General features: G+C 42.2%; 1 protein-coding gene across 8 annotated transcripts in view; it reads left to right on the forward strand.

The window, feature by feature from the left end:
• The window catches only part of ANKRD6 (ankyrin repeat domain 6), an 85,923-nt gene that overhangs the window by 57,988 nt on the left and 4,670 nt on the right, over nucleotides 1–23,265 (forward strand). For 7 of the 8 annotated variants that reach the window (XM_058834541.1, XM_058834542.1, XM_058834540.1 and 4 more), the window contains 11 exons: nucleotides 3,731–3,829; nucleotides 12,035–12,133; nucleotides 12,642–12,740; nucleotides 15,962–16,060; nucleotides 16,973–17,071; nucleotides 18,655–18,753; nucleotides 19,032–19,109; nucleotides 19,914–20,018; nucleotides 20,268–20,408; nucleotides 20,636–20,812; nucleotides 22,769–22,921. In XM_058834541.1, the coding sequence (XP_058690524.1) occupies nucleotides 3,731–3,829; nucleotides 12,035–12,133; nucleotides 12,642–12,740; nucleotides 15,962–16,060; nucleotides 16,973–17,071; nucleotides 18,655–18,753; nucleotides 19,032–19,109; nucleotides 19,914–20,018; nucleotides 20,268–20,408; nucleotides 20,636–20,812; nucleotides 22,769–22,921 (1,248 nt within the window). The remainder of the gene's footprint in view (nucleotides 1–3,730; nucleotides 3,830–12,034; nucleotides 12,134–12,641; nucleotides 12,741–15,961; nucleotides 16,061–16,972; nucleotides 17,072–18,654; nucleotides 18,754–19,031; nucleotides 19,110–19,913; nucleotides 20,019–20,267; nucleotides 20,409–20,635; nucleotides 20,813–22,768; nucleotides 22,922–23,265) is intronic. The other variant, XM_058834548.1, reaches the window with a different exon arrangement.

The raw sequence follows: 23,265 nt of genomic DNA on the forward strand, positions 1-23,265 counted from the left end.
ACAAGACTAGCATTTTGCTTTCAGGCTTTCCAATAAAACGTGGACAGGCATGTTTTTTATGGGTGCAGAACGGTTGAATAAATATCAGTCCTTGTGCATGACAAGAGTAGTGTGAGATGGAGAACTGAATGTAGCTGCAGAAAGGTATCTACACACACATAAACACAAGGAAAGATCATGGAGCCTATGGTGCTAAGGCCCTGTATGGGTTTGTTGTGCAGTGCGTATGCACTGGCAGCGATGCTGGGAGGATTCTGCTTTTAACTGGTGTGTATCGACAGCTGCCTGTCAATGTCTGTAAGTCAGAGCACAGATTTAATGCAAACAGAAACCTACCCTTGCACTTTACTGCTGAAGTTCATGTGGCTGTTTACAGTGCCTGGCTGCAACCCGATACACCCCACAGCTACAGCAGTGTGTCATGGTGGTTGGAAGTTGCAGCCTTAGTCCAGTAGGTCCCATTTATTTTGTCAATAAATCCGTGACACGGGACCATTTGTATGATTTGTTGCCTGATGAAGCAATTGTTTACATTTGAATAGAAGTCCAAATTGCTTTTTTTTTTTAACATATGACTGACTGCTTTATTGGTTCATTAATCCCAAGTGGTAGCAGTCTCTCATTTGTATTTGTAATAACCCCCAAAACATTACAGTTCATATTTGGCAAGGCTCACACGCTTCTAAGTCAGTAATCTGCATGTGGAACAGTCCCTGGGTTTGGTGTTGTGTCCTTGAAGTGAGCATCTAGGAGACACTCTGGTTTGTATGTTTTCTTTCCCGCTAGGACCTTTGTGTATTCAGATAAACCCCTTCTTTGCTGCTGCCTTGAGTGCAGAATGTCTTTATGGAGGAGACACACAGAGTTTTGTCTGTCTGCCTTCATCTCTCTACCCCCTATATATTTTGGGCAGGATGAATTGCAGTGAGAGATAAACTTGGTGGGCTTAAAGACACGAAGGCAAGAGCAGCCCTGACTTGCTGCTGTGGCATGGACTTGTTTAGAGTTTGTCTCCAAAGCTTGTTTTGTTCCAAGTTTGTCATCACAGCATGAGGGGCACCCAAATTGCCTTGTCTCTTCCTCACAGTTTGTTCTGGGTTGGTGTGTGCATGTATATGTGCATTCATACCTGTGTGTATGTGTATTTGTGTGGGGATTTGATGTTTGTCCAGTGTTTGCATCGCCTGCACTGGAGCAGTTGTCCAGCTGTACCACCCAACTCTGCTCTCATTTTGATGTTGCTGGGAACAAAAATAAAATCTGGTATGGCTGGTTCTGGCAGGGTTGTGATTAATCTTGAGATGATCAGTGCTCTTCCAAAAGCCGGAGCATCTAATCAATGTAATATGCTGGAATTGATCTTCCTTCCCAGTCTCCTCTCCTGGTTAGTGTCACAGTTTTTGTTTATAGTGTCCCTTTAAAGTATGAAGAACTCAAAGACTGCATGTGTGCAGAAACTCTGGTTTGTGAAGACCTCTCCTTAGGGTTCTGCAGTAGATGAGACACATCTCAACCTATGTTTCTGAATAGAGAATCTGAAACACACAGACACTCTGGAATAAAAACAATCCTTTAGTCTTCCAACTCAACTGTGCCAGCAGGCATGGTTCATGTGGCAATTGCCCAGAAAGGTGTGTTTGGTGAGGAAAACATGTCCCTTATATTTAAATAAACTCCTGTTCTGATTTCATACCTTACTTTTAACACTGTACCTTTAACTGCATGTCAGCACTCTTTTAGTGGTTAGAACTGGCTATCTTATTAGAAAGTTTTCCTGCTGGAATATATATTCATGTTGTTGACACTTTCCTTTTAAAGCACATGAACTGGCTTCAAGTTGGGTTTGTTTGGGATTTTTCCTTCTCCATGCACAGATTGCTATAAGTTGTTTTCATGGTGTATTAATAACCTTCTGGGAAGTGAGATGCCTGGATTAGGTGATTTACTTATTGGCATTAAGGAATGTAGAAAGTCGGGATCCACAAATCTGAATGTGCTGAAGCACACGTTCATAATCCAAACATGCTGTTCATTGTTGGGAATGATTTGTGAATTTGGTATTTTTTCAAATTGTCTTTTGTTTTTTATTTTATTATTTTTTTTTCTTTATTTGTTTCTTTTTATCCTTCTATTGCCTGGGGTTTTTTTGCCTCCTGCTACTGAGTTAGCTGGAATAGCAACACACCCCTGGCTCTCCTCCAGATGGAGAAGGAAGTGTGGTCGGTGCAGCTCAGTGCCCTTTGATATAGGGACAGGATTTTAGGGACACATGGCCAGATGAAGCCAGAGGTACCCAGGCAGGAGTCTGGATGGTGCCCAGGGGCAGTGGTGACAACAGAAATGAGCCCTTTCCACACTTTTAGCAGGGCAAGAATGGAAGTTTCTCTTAAGGGAATGAACTGCTGCTGCCAGCAGGTGATAACATGCAGGTTTTGAGGGACACGTGTCAGAGTGTGAGTGAGGATTTTGTCCTCAAATCTGCCCCTTTAAGACAATAATGTAGGACAATTAATCAACACTTAGTGTTTCTGAAGCACAGCACAACTAATCAGTAATGGCACAAATATTTTGCCCTCTGCCATTCTGTTGATACCCAACAGTGTTTTTCCTTTTTGCTCTGAAAAGGCCGAGTTAACAAGGCTTCACCAGATATGTGTGTGTGGGGTTTGCTGTATGAAAACAGTCTTGTCTTGAGCTTGGTTTATTATATACTTGAAGTAATTTTCCTACTGAAGAAGTTGCTTAAAACCTCAGAGAGCCAATGTGTAGTTCAAGTGTGTACTTCAAGCCGCTAGTCAGACAGCTGTTGAAGTGTTTGTCCCTTCTGTGGTTGATGCACTAGGGCTGTTTATCTTCCTTTGCAGGATAAATCATTGAGTGAAAAAACAGACAACAGCACCAGTAGTGAAGGAATAGATGTATAATGGATACAGGTGAAGAGTCACATGACTTAATGTGACCCTCATAAAATGCCTAATGTAGAAAACAGCATTCTTTGTGAAATACTTCGTGAATTTAGCAATTGCTGGGATCCCGTTTTCTTTACTGCCATTAAATAATCTGCAGTGAACAGTTTTAGTGTTGTTATTTCACAGATCCTAAGGTGCTTCACTCACTTTGAGATTTTAGAGAGAGAGAGAGGTAAGAATAAGCATTGTCTAAAAAAACCTGGCAGATCTTTAGCAAAGTAAAGTTGGTTGTCGTACACATGAAGTCACTTGGAGTGATTACAGGCCTTCCATTCCTTTTCAGGGCAGCATCTGTCATGTGCAACAGCTCAGTAATTCTTATCTCTGTTGCAAAGACAGTGCCCATTACAATACATGAATTAGCCAGTTATTGCAACTCAGTTGTACAGAGGGAAGGTGACAGCAGTTGACAGTTCCATGCTCCAGAGGGACAGAAACAAAAGGGTCATGAATTCTGCTCAAGCATGGACACAGAGCTGGTTCTGAATTTGTAAGGAAGTACTTATGTGAATATAATATCCCTTTTGTAGAGTGTCATTGCGATAAACTGAAATGTTGCAGAAGGTGGAGGAGTAGTTTTCAGCTTTCACAAAACCAAGGTAAAGCCTTTGTCACACTAATACATGTCAGTTGCTACTATTGCAGGTTTCAGACAGTGAGGTACAAACAGAAGAATGATGAAAAGGAGATAAAACTCTATTCAATTACCATGCATAAAAGTTATTAATCTTAAGGTACTATTATTTTCTTCTCATTCATAGCATGGCCGGACCCCCCTGCATCTTGCTGCCTACAAGGGTCATCTCCATGTTGTCCAGGTTTTGTTGAAGGCAGGTTGTGATCTGGATATTCAGGATGATGTAAGTAGATACAACCTTCTAACTTGGGGTGAAGGGGAAAAGGTGATTTGCAAATAACAGTAGACATTCACTTGTTTGAAGTAGGGTTAAATGGAAACAAAATCTGTCTATTTTCTAATTCAGAGATGTAACCTCTAATTTGGAGATGCAAAATTGTGTGGGAAACAATGTAAAATGTGGTTTTCAGTGAATAGTTTAGTCCTCTTGTTCAAGCTGCAGAGCTTTGTAAGAGCACTGCTTGTGCCAGGCAGGTGTGAGAGTCATCATCTGCTGCTTCTGGTAGACATGCACGAGGAGTTCATTGTGGGAACTCGCTGGAGGACATCAGGTAGGGGACATAACCCATTGTGATGTTTGCCTGAAGTGGGAGATGCTTTTTGAGTACACACATCCCTCAGTATCCATAACAGCTGCCCTTAGCACAGTGCTGTGCCATGGGGAGATCATCCTGGTGGTACCATGCTTCATGTGGGGGTGGTCACACCTCTGAGGTTGCTGTGTGGTGAGGCATATGCACAAAAGCCAGCTTTGAATTTAACACATGGTAGTTTGTGCTCATTTGGAAAAACATGTAAGTTGCTGGAATTTCTTGGGTTTCTGTAAGAGTAGTTCTAATCTAGGACTGGGCTGTAAGGCACTTCGGAGTTACAGGTAACCCTCACTGGTTAAAAAAGGTATATGCTGAAATGTGCAATAGTAGTTGAATAACCATGATTTCTTCAAATTAAGTGCTAAATTCTGATGGCATGCTGGAAGATGTTTGAGGTAGGGTTGCTTTTGTTCCCCCTGTAATATATAAGGTGGACATTCTTCAATGGCCTTAGAGGTCCAGAGGTGTTAGTTGAGACACCTAGAAATACTTGACTAGTAGAAGGACACTGGAAATATCTAGGTGCCTTTTTAAAATGCCCTTGGGCATTTGTTTGCATCTAGAGAGTTAAAAGTCTATAGCAATTGGAAAACTGGTTTCTTTCTCTGTGTGAGTAGCTGATTCCCTGTGAGACGTGAGCAGTCTGCCTGACAAGCTTGGGGCTGGGGTACTGATGTGGCCAGCTTTCTGCAGGAAAACTTGTTTTTCGAGGAAAAAAATTGCTTCCTGTGCTTTTTATTCTTTCCCTGTGCCCATCTGTTAAATGGAGCAGATTTCCAATTGCAGTGGGAGATTCAGTTTATTCAGATGTGTCCTGGGTATGCTTTTTGACTTCTCCCAGCAGAAATGGTTCATTAGGTATTGAAGACAAAATTGCAAATACTTCGCAAATACAACCGGTTTTCCTGAGAAAAGAAAACTGCTGCTTTAAGAAAGCAAGAGCTTCCACTGATTTGGTCTAATTGAGTTTCTGTGGAAACTGTTTTTTGAATAAGTCTGGTTCATTTGTTTTAATCATCTAGAAATAAAGTCTATGCTGTTTATATGTAAACGTGATAGCCATGATGTAAAAACAGTAAATCAGTATTTAGCATCATTTCAGTTCAGTGAAGAGTCTTGCACTTGTAGAAACACTCAGCTCATAGAAGAGGTATTGTCTTATGAGCTTCTCAGGGGCTTTGTTCACAACAATTGGATACTGCATCTAAATGTGGTGATTAATATGAGCAGAGAAGATGCATCCTGGATTCATAGATACTGTTTCTTTAAAATACATTTTGATGTATTGCTCTGTATTTGGTAGTAGTAGTAATCTGGCTGGGATTAAGGAGAGCCTCAGGAGATGCTGAATTTCAAAGGGTGTTTGGATTTGTCTTGCAGGAGGAGGAAGTCTAAAACTCCAAATGAAGATTTTTGCTTGCAATAGGTATTAACTAAAATTTTTCTGCTTTCCTTTTATATAGGTCTTCAAAGAAGGTTCTCTGCTTATGGCTTCTCCTTGTATAATTCGTTTTTAGAGTTTATGCCTCAGAGAATATGTTTGTAGTCTCTTTTAGTTGCAATCTATTGATTATGCCTTCAGCCACTTTTACTGTGTGCTTATGTGGCAGTGAAGGCCTCTTAGTCTCAAGTGTTGATTAACATCTGTGTGTTTCATTGCTGTTTTTCAGGAATACAGATTTAGGTTCAGATATAAAAATATCTGTGAGAGTGGGGAATATTATATTTAATTGAAAAGCACATTATTTTGTTGATTTTGGTCCATGGCATTGTTGTGATAGCACACAAAAATCCAAAAAGATGACCTACAATTTTTTTTTCAAAATAACAAGAGAAACCTAAATACTTTATTTTGCAGTTTTGATCAAATTCAAGACTAAATTTTAATCCGCCAGATGAGAAGCAGAAACTTTAAAGCTGCTAATTGTTGTGGAGAGATTAAAATGCTCCCTTTCATGTTCTACAGATATATTCCCTAAACACGATAAGAGAGCCTTAAGAATTAGTTGAAGAATGACCTCCAGTGGCCTGGAGTGGGATTATTATGAATTTCAGCCGGTGGAGTCCAGCTCTGTAGAGTATGCCACTCCAGGAGCTGACTCCTTCCTTCTCCCTGCCAATACTGACAACTCTTACTGGGATCCCAGTGCCATCTCTGAGTGGTCAATGAGTGTCCATACAGCACACACCTCAGAAATAGTCCAGGAGAAAATTGTCCCGGTGAAGGAGATCAAGGATGAAAAAAATAAGAGAAACCAGAAGAGAAAGGCTAGGAAGGAACCTAGAAGATCAGAAAGAGAGAAGGAGGTTAGAACTCTTGTGCATCAACCCTGCCCCGCGCCTGACGCCTGTCCTGGTGCATGCTGCGACCCCCCGGTGCGGCGCTCCGGCATGGCCGAGCTCCCTGTGCTGCATGGCTGCATGGCCCGCTTGGCGCTCCGTGCTCTGCATCCAGTCTCCTGCCCTGTCTGCACCCTTCGAAATATAACTGGGAAAACAAGTTGATTTAAAACAAAGGCCAGAGGCCCCAAATCTTCCTTTCTGGAAGCTCTGGTTTAAGAAGCAGAAAATTAGTTTCAAATGGAACAATAGCCCAGGGTTCATAATCATTTCTAGCTGAATGAAAATATGCAAAGTGGCTTATTCCTGTGGTCCCATTTCATTTAAGCTGTAATTTGTTTTGTTCATGATTATTTTCCATGCCTTGATCACTTCTGCTGGTCATGCATCATCATTTATTGTGCAGAGTGAAGTTGTTCTTGACTGCGTATCATGACTGCCTCTCTGCAGCAAAAGAGGAGAGCAGCACAGAGACGCTGAGAAACATGACAGCATATTCAGTTCTCTTTGTGTATCACTGCTTCAGGGTATCCACATATACTTGTATGCTCCTGCAAGTATTTAACACTTGGTTATATTTTAACTTTAGAATATTTTAATACATCTACTGTGAATTTAGTGGCTTGATTTTAGATTATATGACTTTACAAGTTCTGTTCTGCACTTTGTATCGGGGACTGAAGCCATGAGTTTTTTCTGATTGTTTTGGTGGTTTATTTTCTGGTTGGCCAAAGTTGTGGATGCTCTGTCACTGGAAGTGTGCAAGGCCAGGCTGGATGAGGTGACCTGGTCTAGTGGAAGGTGTCCCTGCTCATGGAAAGGGAGCTGGAACCAGATGACCTTTAGGGTCCCTTCCAACCCAAACCATTCTGTGATTCTATGATTTTGGTGCAATTCTCCTGCAGCAAGATAGTCTGTTGATTTCTGCAAACATAGAAGTGGGGAGACAAAGTGTCACATGAGAGAAGGGCTTTAAAAGAAATTGTACAACTCTGGGATGCTCTGGAGAATAGGAATGTGCAGGAAAAATGCGGTTGTAGGTTGGGGCTTTTGAAATCAGAGAAAGGAAAAATTAACATGTATTACAAAATATTTTAAACCAAATCTCATTAATTTGGGTCTGTAGAGTCTATAATAAAGACTCCAGTAAGCCAGGAGATCTGTCAGAAGTCTACCTGAGACTGTACTGGAAGTCACTTGTGTTGTTTGTTTTTCCTTGGAGTGAACTTCAGATGTAAATAGATCCCTGCCCAATGTCCAAGTGCCTGGTCCCAGTGGTTGCATCCACTGTTTTAAGATAGTCAGCACATGAAGAAGCTCAGGGAGATAGCTGCACACACCAGGACACTGAGCAAATGCCAACAGCCATGCCAACAGAGAAATGCTGAAGAAAGGCTAATGCCGGAGTCCATGGGGAAAAATCAAGAATAAGGTGTCTGCCTTCCTTCAGGACTTGCAGCCTGTAGGCCTCTCCTGAAAGCAGGTGTTTAAGCCCTCTGTAAAGAGCATAGTTCCCTGCTCTGGAAATGTACCTGCTGCTGTGGAGGAGCCCTGTTACAGGTGGAGCTCTCAGGTGTGCAGTCCTGCATCCTCTGCATCAGGGCATGCAGATCTCTATCCCAGTCTCCCAATGTCAGCCTCTTACTATCCCAATGAATACCAAGATTTTTTCCTAAAAATGGAGAACTTTCAACACTGCAGTGCTGCCATGGCAAGACAAAGTGAGTGAGAAGTGCTACCTCTGGGCTGCTGTGGAAGAGTCAGTAGCCACTTCCTCCACTGGTTTAATTTTGAAGGGTGGTGGCTGTGCCTGCAACATGTGTGGATCTTCTTCCATCAGGTGTGTGACAATGGCACTCACAGGGCCAGAGAGAGGAGGGGAGCTGCCTGCAGTAGGGCAGTGCTGAGTCAGGGTGTGCCATGCCACCATGATGCAGTGCCCTGTGCCTGCCTTGCAAGCTGGCACGTCCAGGGCACAGACATGTTGGAGTGGAATCTCCTGAGTTTGAGCCACCTTTAGGGCTAGGCAGAGTCTGAGGAAGGGGGCTTAAGATTCGCCAGTGTAGCCTTACTTCTCTTGAGCCTCACTTAAGTCTTTTTGGCTTTGGGCCCACATCTGCATTTGGACAGACTGTTGTTTCTGTCAAGGTCATGTTTCTGTGACACGACACTGGAGTTGTCTCTCTTCATTGCTACTGATCTGCAGTCTGTTCCTAAGGCATAAATCTCTTGGAAACAGGATCATAAATTGTGCCTAACATAATAGTCTGGACAGTTAATATGCATTTACCAGTGTAATTGCTCTTTGAGCCTCTGTAACAGACCCCTAATGCTTTGCTAAAGGCAGAATTCTAGTGAGTGCTTTCAGAGACATTTATTTCAGCAATTAATAAAAGGTGCACAAGTCAGTGATTGCCTGAAAATTCATGCTGTGAAAAACACAACTCGTCTGTTTTCTCGGACTCCATGAACGTGAAGGCAGGGATTTTCTTCACTGCTGATGGGGAGGGAAGGCAGGTTAGAGTGCAGTGGTGCAGGCACTGTTATTTTTAGGATGGCTGTGTTCTCCACGGCTGGGTTGCTCAGTGGCGGTCACACAGAAGCCATCAGAACCTGGTGGTTCAGCTTCCACAGTACTTCAAGCAGTTTAAGGTTAAAGTTTGTGTGAGGTGTAGGGGAACAGTGGACCAGGTACTGCGCTCTGGCTGAGGGGTCTGATGGTGGTACGGACAGACCCTCACCAGGACAATGATATGTGCCCTCTCTTCACTGGGAGGTGCCTCAGTTGGTGAAACAAGGTTTGAGATATCCTCTGACGCTCCCTGTTACATGGATGAGGTAACATGGTTATTTTGTCTAGTCAGGGTGTGGGCTGGACCTTACTCTTGGATGCTTGTGTAGGAAAGTTGTTATAGCCAAAGCCCATACCTTGGGCAGGAGGCACCTGAGCCTGCCATTTGCAGGACTTGTGTCCCTTCACCTACTTCCATTTCAGGGACCAGATTATATTTTGGGACAAAGCTTAGGCATGGCTGAAGCTGTCCCAGTGCTGCTCTGCATCCCCAGCGTATGGATTGGGATTACCAAGGGGGACCTGGTGTCACAGCAGTGAGGTGTGCTGCCCACTTTTCAAACAGACAAATGTGTTTATGCAAAATTTAAATGAAGTGCTGTTAGAAGTAGCTGTCATGCCAACAAAGCCTCAAAAGCTAAATAGTCTTTGACCTCACTGCACTTACTATGATGGGAACAGGAACAGCCTTGATTTAAACTGTCCCAGTGAGAATATCCTTACTTACAAACCAAATCCTGTACAATCCATTCCTGCTCCAAATTTGTCTTCTCCACAGTAATTTTCCTGACTGTAAAGCAGTAGGAACCAACCATTCATTGTTCAGATTCTATTCACTGCAATGTCAGTTGCCATTTTGTTTTAGTCTGTTTTATAATATCTTCTGTAGGTTTGCTGGTGCATCAATACCACTTGGCAGGGGTAGGTTGGCAGATTACTTTCCACTTCATGATAGTCAGATAAAATGATTTTTGCATTGTCCAAAAATGACTCACTACTGCAGTAACAGTAGCTGTGCCATTATCAAAAATCAGATATCGAATTCTTCCTCAGTTTGTTGGTGAGCAGATTTCCATGTAGTCATAGTAACCAGTAACTATTTGACATTTGTACTTGTGAGGTGGTATAATTTGGACATTTTCCATAACATTTTGGTTGTCGTTGAATTTGGAACAAATACGTAAGTTCAGAGCACTTGCCATGCTGTCAGTTTTCCAAGACTTTTTGTTCCTACTTCCTGGAATCTTTACTGTCTTTGTTGAAATATTTTAAAATACATTTCCAGTTGCAAGAACAAAAGTAAAAATATGTAACCTCTAGAAACAACAACACCAGCAAAATAGATAGCAGGTTTTTAAGAAGCACCTTCAACACAATTTTTAAAAATAAACTTCATCATTATAAGCCAATTTAATGATTTACTGCTAGGGATTACTGAAAGTTTGTGGTTGACAATGCTCGTTTTTTTATAGATTAATAACTATTTTGGTGTCATTAGCACAAAAGAACCCCACCAAAAGCAATTTTTAAGTCAGCTGCTAATGGCCTTTGAGAACAAATTGATCAAATATGCCAGTTATCTAAAGACTTGAACACTCTAGAATAAAAATACAGAAATTCCTGTAATTTTAGTATTTAATATAATATGCTATTATCTGATAAAGAATTTTAGCAGAGAAATTTTTTGTCTATTTAGGACTTGATTTCCTGAAAGCTTTTTTAGGACACATGGCATATCTCTGCCTTGTGTGTTTGTGGTGACCATTATCTAGAGAAGCAGAAATGTATTAGATTCCATATCTGTTTATTCATCCCAAAATAGTCTGTGTACAGCTTTGGAGCCTGTCTCTTTTCCTGGATTCAGGCTGTGCTTTGGCATTGCTGGTTCGAAGCAACTTCAAAGGAAAGACAGGACCAGTTGTTGTGCAAGCAGTGGAGCTACTCCAGCTCATTTTCCCATTGGTCCCTGTCTTACGTCCCTACACACTGCTTCGTAAATCCTTCTCTTGCCCCTCTTTTATCAGGTTCTCACTGACATCTGCATAAAAACATATAGATAACCCCTGATGGGCAGGGACAGTGGTTTTAAGTTTCCCTAGTTTTCAGTTTCTGGAAGGATTGCAGAAAACTAAAAAGAAAACTTGGGCTCTCTGGCTCAGCAAATGAGTTCAGCGGTTGTTAGAGAGGAGGTAGATGTGCAGTCAGACAAGATGACCACATCAGCATAATTTATTTTGGAAAGTTGGCCCTAAGGGAAATAAACTGATGTAGGAGACTTGCTTGTTGCTGCTATGTGATGGGTCAATGAGAAATGAAAGTCACTTGGACCTCAAGATTGCTCAGTTGCTTGAGTAAAACAAGTGGATGGTCCTGCAGTTGTGGTTCTCATTGTAAAATTGCCTCCACTCCTAGCACTAATTGGTAAATTCATCAGAGGTGCTGAAGAGACCAGTCTCATCTCATGCTCCTTATCCTAAGCAGGGCCGATGGAGCAATCAGAGCCAGGGCACGGAGAGCCTTATCCAGTTAGTGTAAGTCCTGGAGGATCATTATGATAAATTACGACAGCCTGTAATTCCCTTTAGTTCCCTACAGACACTGATGACTGTTAGACACATGGAGCCAAATGTGTCCAAGTCACTGCCTTCTAGTACTGCCATGTTTTTAGAATGCTTCAGCGCTCTATTTGGGATTGTGATGACTTGCAAACTTCTGTAAATGGTTTGTAGCTCTGATACTTTCAATGACTTCATTGATCTTGGAAACTTTTATGGTAGTTGTTTAGGGGGACTGTTTCCAAAAGCAGCTTGGATTTAAACAGTATGTGTGTCGAAGATGCAGCCCCTCTGTGTGTTGTCTGCATTTGCATTAAGTCAAAATGAGCTGGAAATGGTACCAATTACAAATTTGCTTCTTTTTGCAGGGTGACCAGACAGCATTGCACCGGGCTGCTGTTGTAGGGAACACCGATATAATAGCAACTCTGATTCAAGAGGGCTGTGCTTTGGACAGACAAGACAAGGTAAAAAAGCAAAAGCCCTGTGGGATGGTAGCTTTGGCACTCAGTAATGTTAAGGTCTCAGAGAAAAAGTTACAGTTTATACTCCTTAGTACGTGTCTGATGCTTTGAGCGTAATTGGAATAATTACACTGAAAAAAAAGTTGTACCATCTCTTTAATACAAATTACTGATTTAGTTATGCTTTTATATTAGGCTGATAGTTTTTGGTTTAAGAGTCTGTTCTCAGCTCATTAAGGGATGAATTAAAGATTCTACTGTACCATACTACGCCCTACGCAAAAGACTACACAGTTCCCATCCCATGATTTTCTCAGAAACTTGAGAAGACCAGGCTGTAAGTTTAATTTAGGAGTAAATATAACTAATTTCATGTTCCAGACAAATAACAGTATTTTTACCCTCTTCTAAAAATAAAATAGAAAATAAGGTAGTAGGAAATGAAAATATTTTTAAGAGGGGGTTGGTTATACAGCCCCTAACAGTCTCCTCTTGTGTGTGTGCTCTTCAGGATGGGAACACTGCTCTTCATGAAGCTTGTTGGCATGGATTCAGTCAGTCTGCCAAAGTGCTTGTTAAAGCAGGAGCCAACGTTCTTGCCAAGAACAAGGTGAGACCCATGGAGGAGGAGCTTTCAGTTCTGGTCTAAGGTGGCTGATTCTCAGAACTGGAGATTTCTGGCCGTGCCATTTCTCAGCAGGTGGGGGACCAGCTCTTAATGGGATTTTTTTTCTTCTTTTTCTTTTAATTTATTATGCCTGGATGGTTCATCCACAGGCATTAGGAAATTCATATTTTGACAGCTGATGCAGGAGAAACTCAATAACACATTGAATGATACATTAATTACAGCTGAGGAACACTGCCATTCCTGTAGAAGTCTCCATGGTGCTCCAATTTATACTGAGGAGATTCATTGTGATTGGTGTGATTTAAAATGGAAATGAATTGTACTAATAAGAAAATGGTATTGAAAATCTGTTTTTCTCCAGAAATTAAACCGCCAAAGGCATGTAAGCCATAGAGGGAAACAAAACAAAAAAAGTGTATTTTGTTACTAAGTTCTTCCTAATATATTAGCATTGTCTCTTCCCAGAATCTTGTAATGAACCTGGATTATATTCCTTTTGGTATTTATAATACCTTGAAAGCCATTTAGAGGAAAGAATAACAGAGTAAAGGGGTTTAGTTCCACTCTAATTGTTATAACTGAGGGACACTTCAATTCAGTAATTCAGAAGTTAATGGAATAGTCCAGGAAATGGTGGTAGCAGCCCATGGTATGAGCAGAGTCAGGGTTTGGACAACTGTGCTGCTGGGTTGGTCAGATCACATGGCCTGGCACTGTGCCCTGCGTGACAAGGAGAGGGATTGCTTTAGGGAATCTCTGAGCATTTTTGGTAAATGTGTCTCTAAAACAACAACTGAAAGGGGCTGGGAAAGAAAGGAGACAAGGAGACTTAGATCAAAGTCTAAGATTTAGAGCAAAAAGGCGTGTTTCTTGGGCATAGTGTTTCTATAGGTGCATATGTGTATAGGCACTATAGAAGCATATGTTTGTACAGTTGTGGTGACTTTGTGGTCTGCAATTACATCATCTTCAATATTATCTTATGTGTATTCCTTCTTTTGTATTATTTTAAGTACCAGTTTTTATTGACTGTAATTACTTTTGCTGTAATGTTCACCTAGATTTGTATCAAGGGTACTTTAGAAAACTTCCCATGCTTGACTATGTTTTGTGAACCATTTTGCTCCTATCCCCGGATATGCTTGTCTGTGTATACACATACACTTAGTACAAAGGTGTGGGCTTCAGATGCAAGTCTGGTTATCCTGCATGCTTGGGTGCCTCTGGGAATTAAAAGATTTAGCTTACAACCCAGTTTATGTCAGCTGGAGGCAACCTCTCTGGGAAAGTATGTGCACAGAATAGCTCAGCAGGGTTGATGGCTGAAATATGACTGGCAAACTTAAATACTGCCTGAGCAGCTCCTGTGCTAGTCTTTGATGTCTTATCCTTTGCATTTCACTCTTTGGGTGGTTTTTAATGGACAAGATATATTCTCAGGAGCTGCTGAAAAATGTGGGAATCATGCATGCTTGCACGTGCTTTTACCTCTTTTGTTTTCAAGAAAAAAGAAAAGCTTAAGTCTACTTAATCCCAAAATGGTTTCTCTGTTCTCTCAGTTTTTTGTTACTGATGACAAGGCATTATCATTCTGACAGTTTTTCTGGCAGCCAAGGTTGAGTGCCATGTGCAGGAGCATCCCACAGACTGTAGACTTACACCTGGGAATTGTGCGATTTTGGATGGATGGGAGAGATATGGGCTGCTAGATTTGCCAAACCTGTGAAGCAGCAGAAGATGGGAAGGATTTGACACAGTGTTTTGGGTAGCTGTATTCCTCCTGCACAGTAGTCACCCTGGAGGTGCAGTTTATTTTCATTTAAGTCAGCTTAATAAAACCCTTTCTGATGTGATATATCATCCAGTGAGATCAGCTGTAGCCTTATTTTTAGATTCTCCATCAGTCTGTACATTTCAGTGAAGATTCCCAGACTGGTACAACTTGGACCCTCTCTCCCTCTCAGAAATTGGTAAGAGATTTGTCACCCCATGGGAGATGAGCCAGATGAGCCACTCAATCAGCTCTGACCCTTGGCACCGTGATTCCCCCAGAACTGAAGTCCTCACCTCTGCCTTCCCACCAGGGCCAACCTGCCAAACAGCAAATGATAAAGGCATTGCAGAGGCTTTTTAGAGATAAACTTGGGAGGGAAAAACTTGACACTTAAACACAATTTAGCTAAGAAGAAAAACGTTCATGTCTGCCACAGCTTAGAGACTACATTCAGGTCTGTAATATGGAAGTGAAGACCTAAGACCACATCTAAGAGTTGGCTTTTTGTAATTCAAACCCTGCAGCTTTGATCTTGTCTTGAAAGCAAGGGGGACAAATCAAAGGACATAATCAAGGTGAACAGGTAGTGTAGTAAGCCTGGTAAACTTTTTTACCTGAGGTGATTTAATTTCTAGCTCCCAAAAGCCAAAAACCCTGAATGTTTTCAGACCAACAAAAGCCAAATGCTGCCAGAAAAACTTGTCAGACCAATAAAATTGTTCACCGTGTTAGAATGGTAATACACAAGCCAACACTTCCTTGATTTCTGTCCATTTCTGCAAATTTTCTTTGAGGAACCACAGCATGTGGTTCTCTGGGGTTTGTGTGGCTTTTTGCCCTCCTTTCACATCTTGGCTGGAGACTGGTGTGCTGCCCGAACACAAAAAAGCTTCTTTATAGTCTAAAGTCTGTATCCTGCCCAGTGAGAGTACCTACAGATCCAGCCAGACTTCAAGCTGGTTTGTGTTACAATCCTAAGGAGACAGGAGTTGTGACCGTGGTCTGCTCACTACCCTGCAGCAGTCGTGGCTGGGATCAAAGATCTCATGCCATGGCAGTTTGATTTTTTTTTTCTGTGCATGGGGGAAACCTGAAACACAAGAATTACAGTTCTTTAATATTTAACACTGCTGTTTGAGACTAATGAACGAGACGGTTTCTAGAGTTCTTTCTTCCTGTAAACAGATTTGACCAATGCAGACATCACAATACTGTCCTATTTCTGCCTTTATTATATCCCGGGTAAACTACTGCCAGAATGAAGTGGGGATTTCAGTCTCTGGCTTAATTCATCTCATATCTTTGGAAAGACTAGTTTCCCACCCTTGGGTGGATCTTCTTGTGCAAAGATCTGTGCGATCTTATATTTTAATGCTTATGTCTAATTTCTAAAAATGGCTTTTATATTTTCCTGTATTTCTCTAAGGCAGGTAACACACCTCTTCACCTGGCTTGCCAGAATAGCCATTCCCAGAGTACTCGTGTTTTGTTACTTGGAGGATCTCGAGCAGACCTCAAAAATAATGTAAGTTTTGGAAATAACATGCTCATTTTTGTGTGACTTTTGTTTTAGGTATATTCCTTTTACTTGTAAAAATACTCAGAAAGGCTTTAAGCAATGATTTTTATTATAAATTATATTGAAAATAATACTACCCAGCCATTGTATTCATTATGCACAGGAATGCTTTTGGTAGAACTGAGTGATGCACTACTTGTACCCATCTCTTGAGCAAGGATAGAAGGAGCCAAATGGGGTTTTGCTGTTGAAGACAGTGGTGAAAGGCTTCAGATCTGCAGATCATATATACTGTGTGTGAATCTGTCAAATGAGGTAGATTCAAGGTGGCTTCAGTTTCAGACAGCTTTCCTTCTATTTATAATGATTCTGGCATGATGGATAAAGAAAAAAACAATCTGCAAAAGGAAGCCAGATATTTTTGCCCTGCTTGATAACAATGTGGGCAGTGAAATGGAAACCTGTGGGGTTTTGTGCAGCTCCCAGGCTCAGTTGCACAAATGCTACCCTTCATGGGAATGCTGCTCTGGGTGCCACTTATGCTTTCTACATTATGTGGATCCCTAAGCTGAGATTCCAAATTGCATTGGTTTGTGGTTCAGAAGACAGATGTAATGGAAAAATATAACTAACTCAGGGTTTGTAGTGCCAGTAAAATAGCATTTTATTTTTCCAGTATTTCCCATCAGTGGTTAAACAATTCATGCTCTCACCTTGCCTGACCTCAGCTCTTGCTAAACTTTCCCACCCATGATAGTAGATTCTGTACTGCAGAGAAGACAGCATTGCTGTTCTCTGGAGATGTGTGGTGTTTATGGCTCTTTCTGATTTAATAGGATTATTTCATCCCTGAGCATCATGACAAGTACAGGCTTTCTCACTGTGATTACATACTCAGAGCTTTGTTTCTGTTTGCAGGCAGGAGATACCTGTCTGCATGTGGCTGCTCGTTATAATCACTTGCCCATCATTAGGGTGCTGCTCAGTGCTTTCTGTTCTGTCCATGAAAAGAACCAGGTCAGTGCATGAACTTCATTGTGACTCTGTGCCCTCTGCATACGGCCAGTTGTTGGGAAGAGGAATTCCTACCCAAGTAATCCCGCTTCACTCTGTGTGTTCCACTGTACCACCAAATGCCTAAGCTTTTAAGAATAGCCTTAAAGTAATGGCATATCAGTGGTTTATTATTTTGCCATCACATTTGCATTATTTCTTTAAAGCACTGCTTATTTATGAGGTGATTTAATGATCTTATAGCCATTACAGAGACATTGTGAAGTACAACTCACATTCAGATGCTACCAAAGTGCAAATTCTTCTGGAATGCTTTTCTTTGCTGCACTTTGCAGTAGGGGGAATTAAGAAGACATAAAAGTGAAGACAAAGCATGCTCTAAATTCAAAGTAATGATCAGTCCAGCCCAGGATTAATCATCCATAGTTGTTTTATAGGGAAGTAATTGATTGCTGTACCTATAGCATAGCCTAATTGGGTGTTAGAAGGGAAAGAAATTAGTATGTTAAAATGTGTTAAATCTGCTAAATAAACATATTATGTGGTACTTAACCACATTTTCTCATGTTCCTGGGAAATCTTCCATGTGTAGTTGAGGATCATAAAGATGTTTTCTGAACTGTACATTTAATGCTCTTTCTTCATTATGAAATATTACGGCAAACAAAATGGGTTTCAGCATGTTAAATTTACTATGTAATTTTACTTGGAAATGAGTTTTTTAACTTGCAAAATGAGCTACTGAATATTAAGATCAACTGCTGTGAACCTGGCCCAGAGAGACATCCCTTTGCTTCACTCCCCGGCACTACCCAAAGTTGTTCCATATTTACCCATAGAATGATTTGATTTAGGAGTACACCTCATCTAAGTTAGCAACAGGCACTAGTGCTGAGGAAATCTAATTTTATGAAGGCAAAATTCAAGACCAGGGGGACAGGAAAGCATTATACACACTTGTCCGGTCTCATTTGAACAGCTGCCAGTTCTGTTACCAGTGCCCAAATCTGTTCATGGCTGTCTTCCCCTCACTGCACCAGGACAAGGGCAGGGCAGTGTGTTAGTGCTGGACCCAGATTGCCTCCTGGCTCTGATCCAAAATCAGTTTTTCCTGAGGATACCTGTGAAGAGCATGCCAACCATCTCACTGCCAGTACTTACCTGAGTATTTCTGAGTAATGTGATACATGACCACCTGCACACCAAATAATCAAACCTGGGGGGGGAAAAAAAAAGAGAAGGTAGTGGTGGGAAAACTTGTTCTACCCTCAGATGTCGTATCCATTTACTGGAGGTAGAGCTGGGCTGTCTCCAAGCTGCTTCATGTGTCACTTGGTTTAGATAAATCAGATCACTAGTGCCCCAGCTGCATTTCTCAAACTCAGGGTGAAGTAGCCTTTGCCCCCTCCTGTCATCTTCCTCTCCAATCAGTCATTTTTTATTGACCAGGCCTTATTTCAGCTTAGTTGTTGCATCAGTAAGTAGCTTTTTTTCATCTCTGAGCATCTTTTAGTAAGGTGTGGATTCTATAGAGTGAGACCCAAGGACTAATGTCTCAAGTTTGTTTTCTGCTTTCTGACTTGCAGGCAGGGGATACTGCACTCCATGTAGCTGCTGCTCTAAATCACAAGAAGGTGGTGAAGCTCTTGCTGGAGGCAGGGGCTGATGCATCTGTTGTCAACAATGTAAGCAGGACACAGAGTTTTTTTGGTATTTTATATTAATGTAATATATAAATAATATATATTATAATATATATATAATGTAGAGGCCCTTCAACATTCCTCATAGGCTTGGTAGAAAATTCTTGGTTGGGAAGTGTTGAATTATATCAGGGTAAATTAGCACAATTAATCACTTTACTCTCGTGCACAGAGTACACACTGAACTTGGTCGGAGAAATTCCATGTTTCCAGTAGCTTTTGTAGTGTTTTGAAGGAAATGCTGTTCTCTTTTCTCTCAGGCAGGCCAGACCCCTCTAGAGGTTGCCAGACAGCACAATAACCCCGAGGTTGCGCTCCTGCTCACTAAAGCATCACAGGTACATTACATGTCTCTCCCCAGCACACACATTCACATGGAGCTGAGGCCACTTAATCTTGGGAGGCTGCATCCCCTGCTCCCCTTGTCTTCTGCTGTGAAATCTGCCTACATTTCTGCTGGCATTGTGGGCTGGACCCAAGTCTATTGACATAGAGCCTTTCAGTCCCCAAGGTGAGCAAGGTGTGCAGATTAAGCCTCAGCATGAAGTGCTGTCAGAGGTCTCTGTGTCCTGACTGGCAGAGGGTGGAACTGTCAGAGGCCCTTGTTCTCTGCAGTGGCCCAGGGTTTAGAAAGTTGCCCTGTATCTAGAAGCTTCTGAGTTGTGACACTCTGCTGCCTACCTCAGGCATATCCCATCCCCAGAAATGTGGTCAGCACTGGAGGATGCTTTGTAATGGGGAAAAAATGTTTATGTCCTGTTTATACTTTGCAGCTATGTGTGAAATGCTGCAATGCTCTTCAAGCCAGAAGGCAGGAGGGCAGGAGACCAGGCACAATCCTTGCCCTCCTCCTCCTTGTCACCTCTGCGTGGGCTGGGCTTGGCTTGGGAACCAGCACAAAGACAGCAGAGGAGGTGCTCACCCTTCTAGGGGACAGCAGTGCCCGAACAGACTGAGCTCAGTGGTGGTGTGTTTCCACAGCCATAAACACCCACGTTGCTTGGCTCATCAGTGTCCCATCTGGCAGTGCACTCTCCTTTTTCCATTGCCTTTCAGACAAGGAAAAGGTCTGCTCTATTACTTGTCCTTTTCTTGTAAAGAAGAGCATGACATCACTGAGTAACAGCGTGGTCTGTCTTCAGGTCTCGCGTTTTAATCGTGGGAGAAGCCTGAGGAAGAAGAGAGAGAGACTGAAGGAGGAAAGGAGGGCTCAATCGGTGCCACGGGATGAAGTGGTACAGAGCAAGGTACAGCCTGCCATTACCAGCTGGATCTGCTGTGAGGAGGGACTGTCACAAAAACCCATTGAGGACTCAGTCTATTTGGAGCCATCACTTATGCGTGGCCTCAGCAGCTGCCCTCGGCAGTCTGTCATGCTCTGCTGCTAAAGCATTTCCCACTCACATGTGCAGAGTAGCTTAAAGCTGGGCAATCAAAGAAGAGGCTCCTTTTCCCCATCTCTGCAACTGCTCTGAACTCCCTGTCTTTGCTTCAAGCAGGGCAGTGTCTCAGCTGCTGATGACACACCAAGCAGTGACCAGCCTCCAGAAAGGAAGAACAATCTGAAGGATAAACCCCGGTCAGCCTCACCGGATCCCAAAGGGAAAAAGAGCAAAAAGAAAAAGCCAAAGGAAAAGGTATCAGTAAATTTAAAACAGCAGAGAGAAAGAAGGGATAGCTGTTCAGAAGTGGTGTGGATCCCTCTGGTATGTTGGGGCAGCAGCCCCACCATGCTCCTGGGGCAGACAGTCTTGAGATAGAAGTGATTTTTGCTGTAACTGGGACAATGAATTTGTCCCATTCCCACCAGGAATAGTTTACCAAGGTGCTCATACAGGCAAAACATTGTGTGTATGTTGTGCAGGTTTCAGCACTCTCGGACCCCATCTCCCCAGCTGATCAGCAAACACTCCCTCAGCCCCAGAAGAATGTGCCTAAGCGCAGAAGTAAACACCACTGCTCCTCTCCACCCCCTCCCCACGAGGTCCGAGCCTACCAGCTCTACACACTCTACCGAGGAAAGGATGGGAAGGTGATGCAGGTGAGCCACTGCCCTCACAGAGGGAGACACAGCGAGCAGCCTGTGGAGCTGGGGCACAGGTAACAGATAGAAAAAAATATGCTCCACTAACTGCACTCTCAGGGGTATGAAATCATGACTTGTGATTGGTTTTCCTTGCTTGGGCTTCAGCTGCATTTTAGCCTGAAGTCTGGCAAACAATAAGCTGGTTTTGTGCCTTTTAAAGAAGATATACTTAAGTAGTTTTGATCTGCAAAGATAAGGAGTGAACAGTGATTGGAAATGACATGAGAACTTTCATTATATACTTTGAAACATGAAGAGTTCTGACAGGAGATGCAAATAAATTCTCCAAGGAAAAGCAGGGTGTGAGCACAAAATCTTATTACCTAAACCAAGAGGTTGAGTAAGCTCAGTAGATTCCGTTCCAATTCTTTCTGGATTTTGCAACATGTCTTTGGGTATTCTATGTTTACTGGGGGCAGGATTTCTACAGAAACTGGTAAACAAATAAACCTGGAGCTACCAGGCCATGTGCATTTATTCCAGTTTGGAAAATAGTATTTTAGTCACTTTATTACACAATTAATTACCAGTAGACATTTATAAGAAAGCATAAAAACAGCCATTAAATTATCCTGTAGACATCTGTATTGTTGTTTTATTAATATTGCCCTCCTGTACTCCTGGAAATCCTGTCCTTTCATTTCTTTAGTTTCTCACATCCATCCATCAGCTTTTATCAGTCCCTTCCTGTAGTTCAGAATTTCAGCAGATTCTGAAGACCATTCAAGTCAGACTTCAAAAGTTTTACTGTCTGTTTACTGCTTTCCAACCTCTCCATGTAATGTTTGAGAAATTTCCAGACAGGGCTATGGAATTATCGTACAGCAGACATCAGGAAGACTGGGGGATCTTTCATATATTAAAGTTATAAAGGGGCAGAGAGGTGCTGAAAGCAGACAGGACTTGTATACAAATCTCATCTATTCACAAAGATTAGCTTCATAGAGCTAGACTCCCATACAGTATTTCCTGAAATGCATGACACTCCTCTCTCCTTGTCTTTTTTGCTTGTCTGTCTTCTTTGATGCCCTGAGGCCATGAATAGCAAACATAATTTCTGAAGTACATGTACTTCTGAAGCTTTCTTTAGTACTCAGCAAACCACCCACCTTTCCCTGCCAAGGGAATGACCCCCAATTTATGAAACACTGCTGTGGGGCTAAAGAAGAGAGGGAGGCTCTTCTGCAGACAGATTCAGAGCAGCTGATTTGGGCTACTGGCACAGACCTTGAAGGAGCCAGTTTCTGCCTTTGGGCTGCAGAGGAAGCTGATGAGGTTTATCTGCCCTTGCTTAAGGGAGCCTTCTGTGACCATCTCCCTGAGAGATTTGAGTGTGGTCAGTGCAGCTGCCACTGCGGAGGGGCCATGGGATGGTATCACATGAGTCAAGGGTAGGCAGAGGAGTGCCCAGCAGGCAAGGGGTAGCTGAATGCCAGGAGGGTGAGGGCAAACAGAAGCAGCGAGGCCTTGCCATTCAGTACTGACAAAGGACAGAGCACATGATTGGCATTAGGTTAAAAAGCAAATGCACACAACCCACACCCATCCACAAAATCAGATTCTTTTACAGTTGAGAATTACAGCATTGAGACATGGGGTCTAGGCCTGTGATGTGGTTCCCTCAGTCAGCACACAGGGTCTGGGCTCAGTGCTGCTTGTAGCCCAGTGAAATCAACACTGCTGTGTTAGGGTGTGTCCATATACATCAGCTCAATCCTCATGTAGTCTGTGCTTTTTCAATTAACAGCCCATTTGCTGAGCTGCTGTAAGATACTGTCAGGAGGGTGAGATACAGTACATGGGATAGAAGAACCCAAGACTGACTGAAGGAGTCTGTGATAAATGTTCCAAGTGCACTAAGAGGATGTGGTGGGGTGTAGTAAGTAAACGTGTCATTATCACTCTTTTCAGGCACCCATAAATGGATGTCGTTGTGAGCCCCTGATAAATAAACTGGAGAATCAGCTGGAGGCAACCGTGGAAGAGATAAAAGCTGAGCTTGGGACAGTACAAGATAAAATGAATATTAAGCTGGGCCAGATGGAAAGCAAAACTCAACACCAAGTAAGAACATGACCTGAAGTTCTGCTTGCCTATATGATTTAGAAACTTACCCTGAATTAAATTAATATTTTCATTGTAGAGATTCATTTTTTGCTTCCTGTATTGTAAAAGCAAACCTGAACTCTAATACTCAAGTCCAGGGAACTTTGAGATTCCACTGGGAACTGATGTTGCAAACCAGTTTTTTTCTTGAGAAAAAACACATTTAATGTCTTAAGTGGCTTCTGGTGCTTCTTTAGACAATGAATCTTAAGGGCTTGAGCCATTAAGAGGGAAAAAAGGCAGTCCTATAACTGGTCAGTTCATAATTGTCAAAATCCCTCTTGCTGAATTATGTATGCATT

This window comes from Poecile atricapillus, chromosome 3 (genome assembly GCF_030490865.1).
Source record: "Poecile atricapillus isolate bPoeAtr1 chromosome 3, bPoeAtr1.hap1, whole genome shotgun sequence".
NCBI classification, from domain to species: domain Eukaryota; kingdom Metazoa; phylum Chordata; class Aves; order Passeriformes; family Paridae; genus Poecile; species Poecile atricapillus.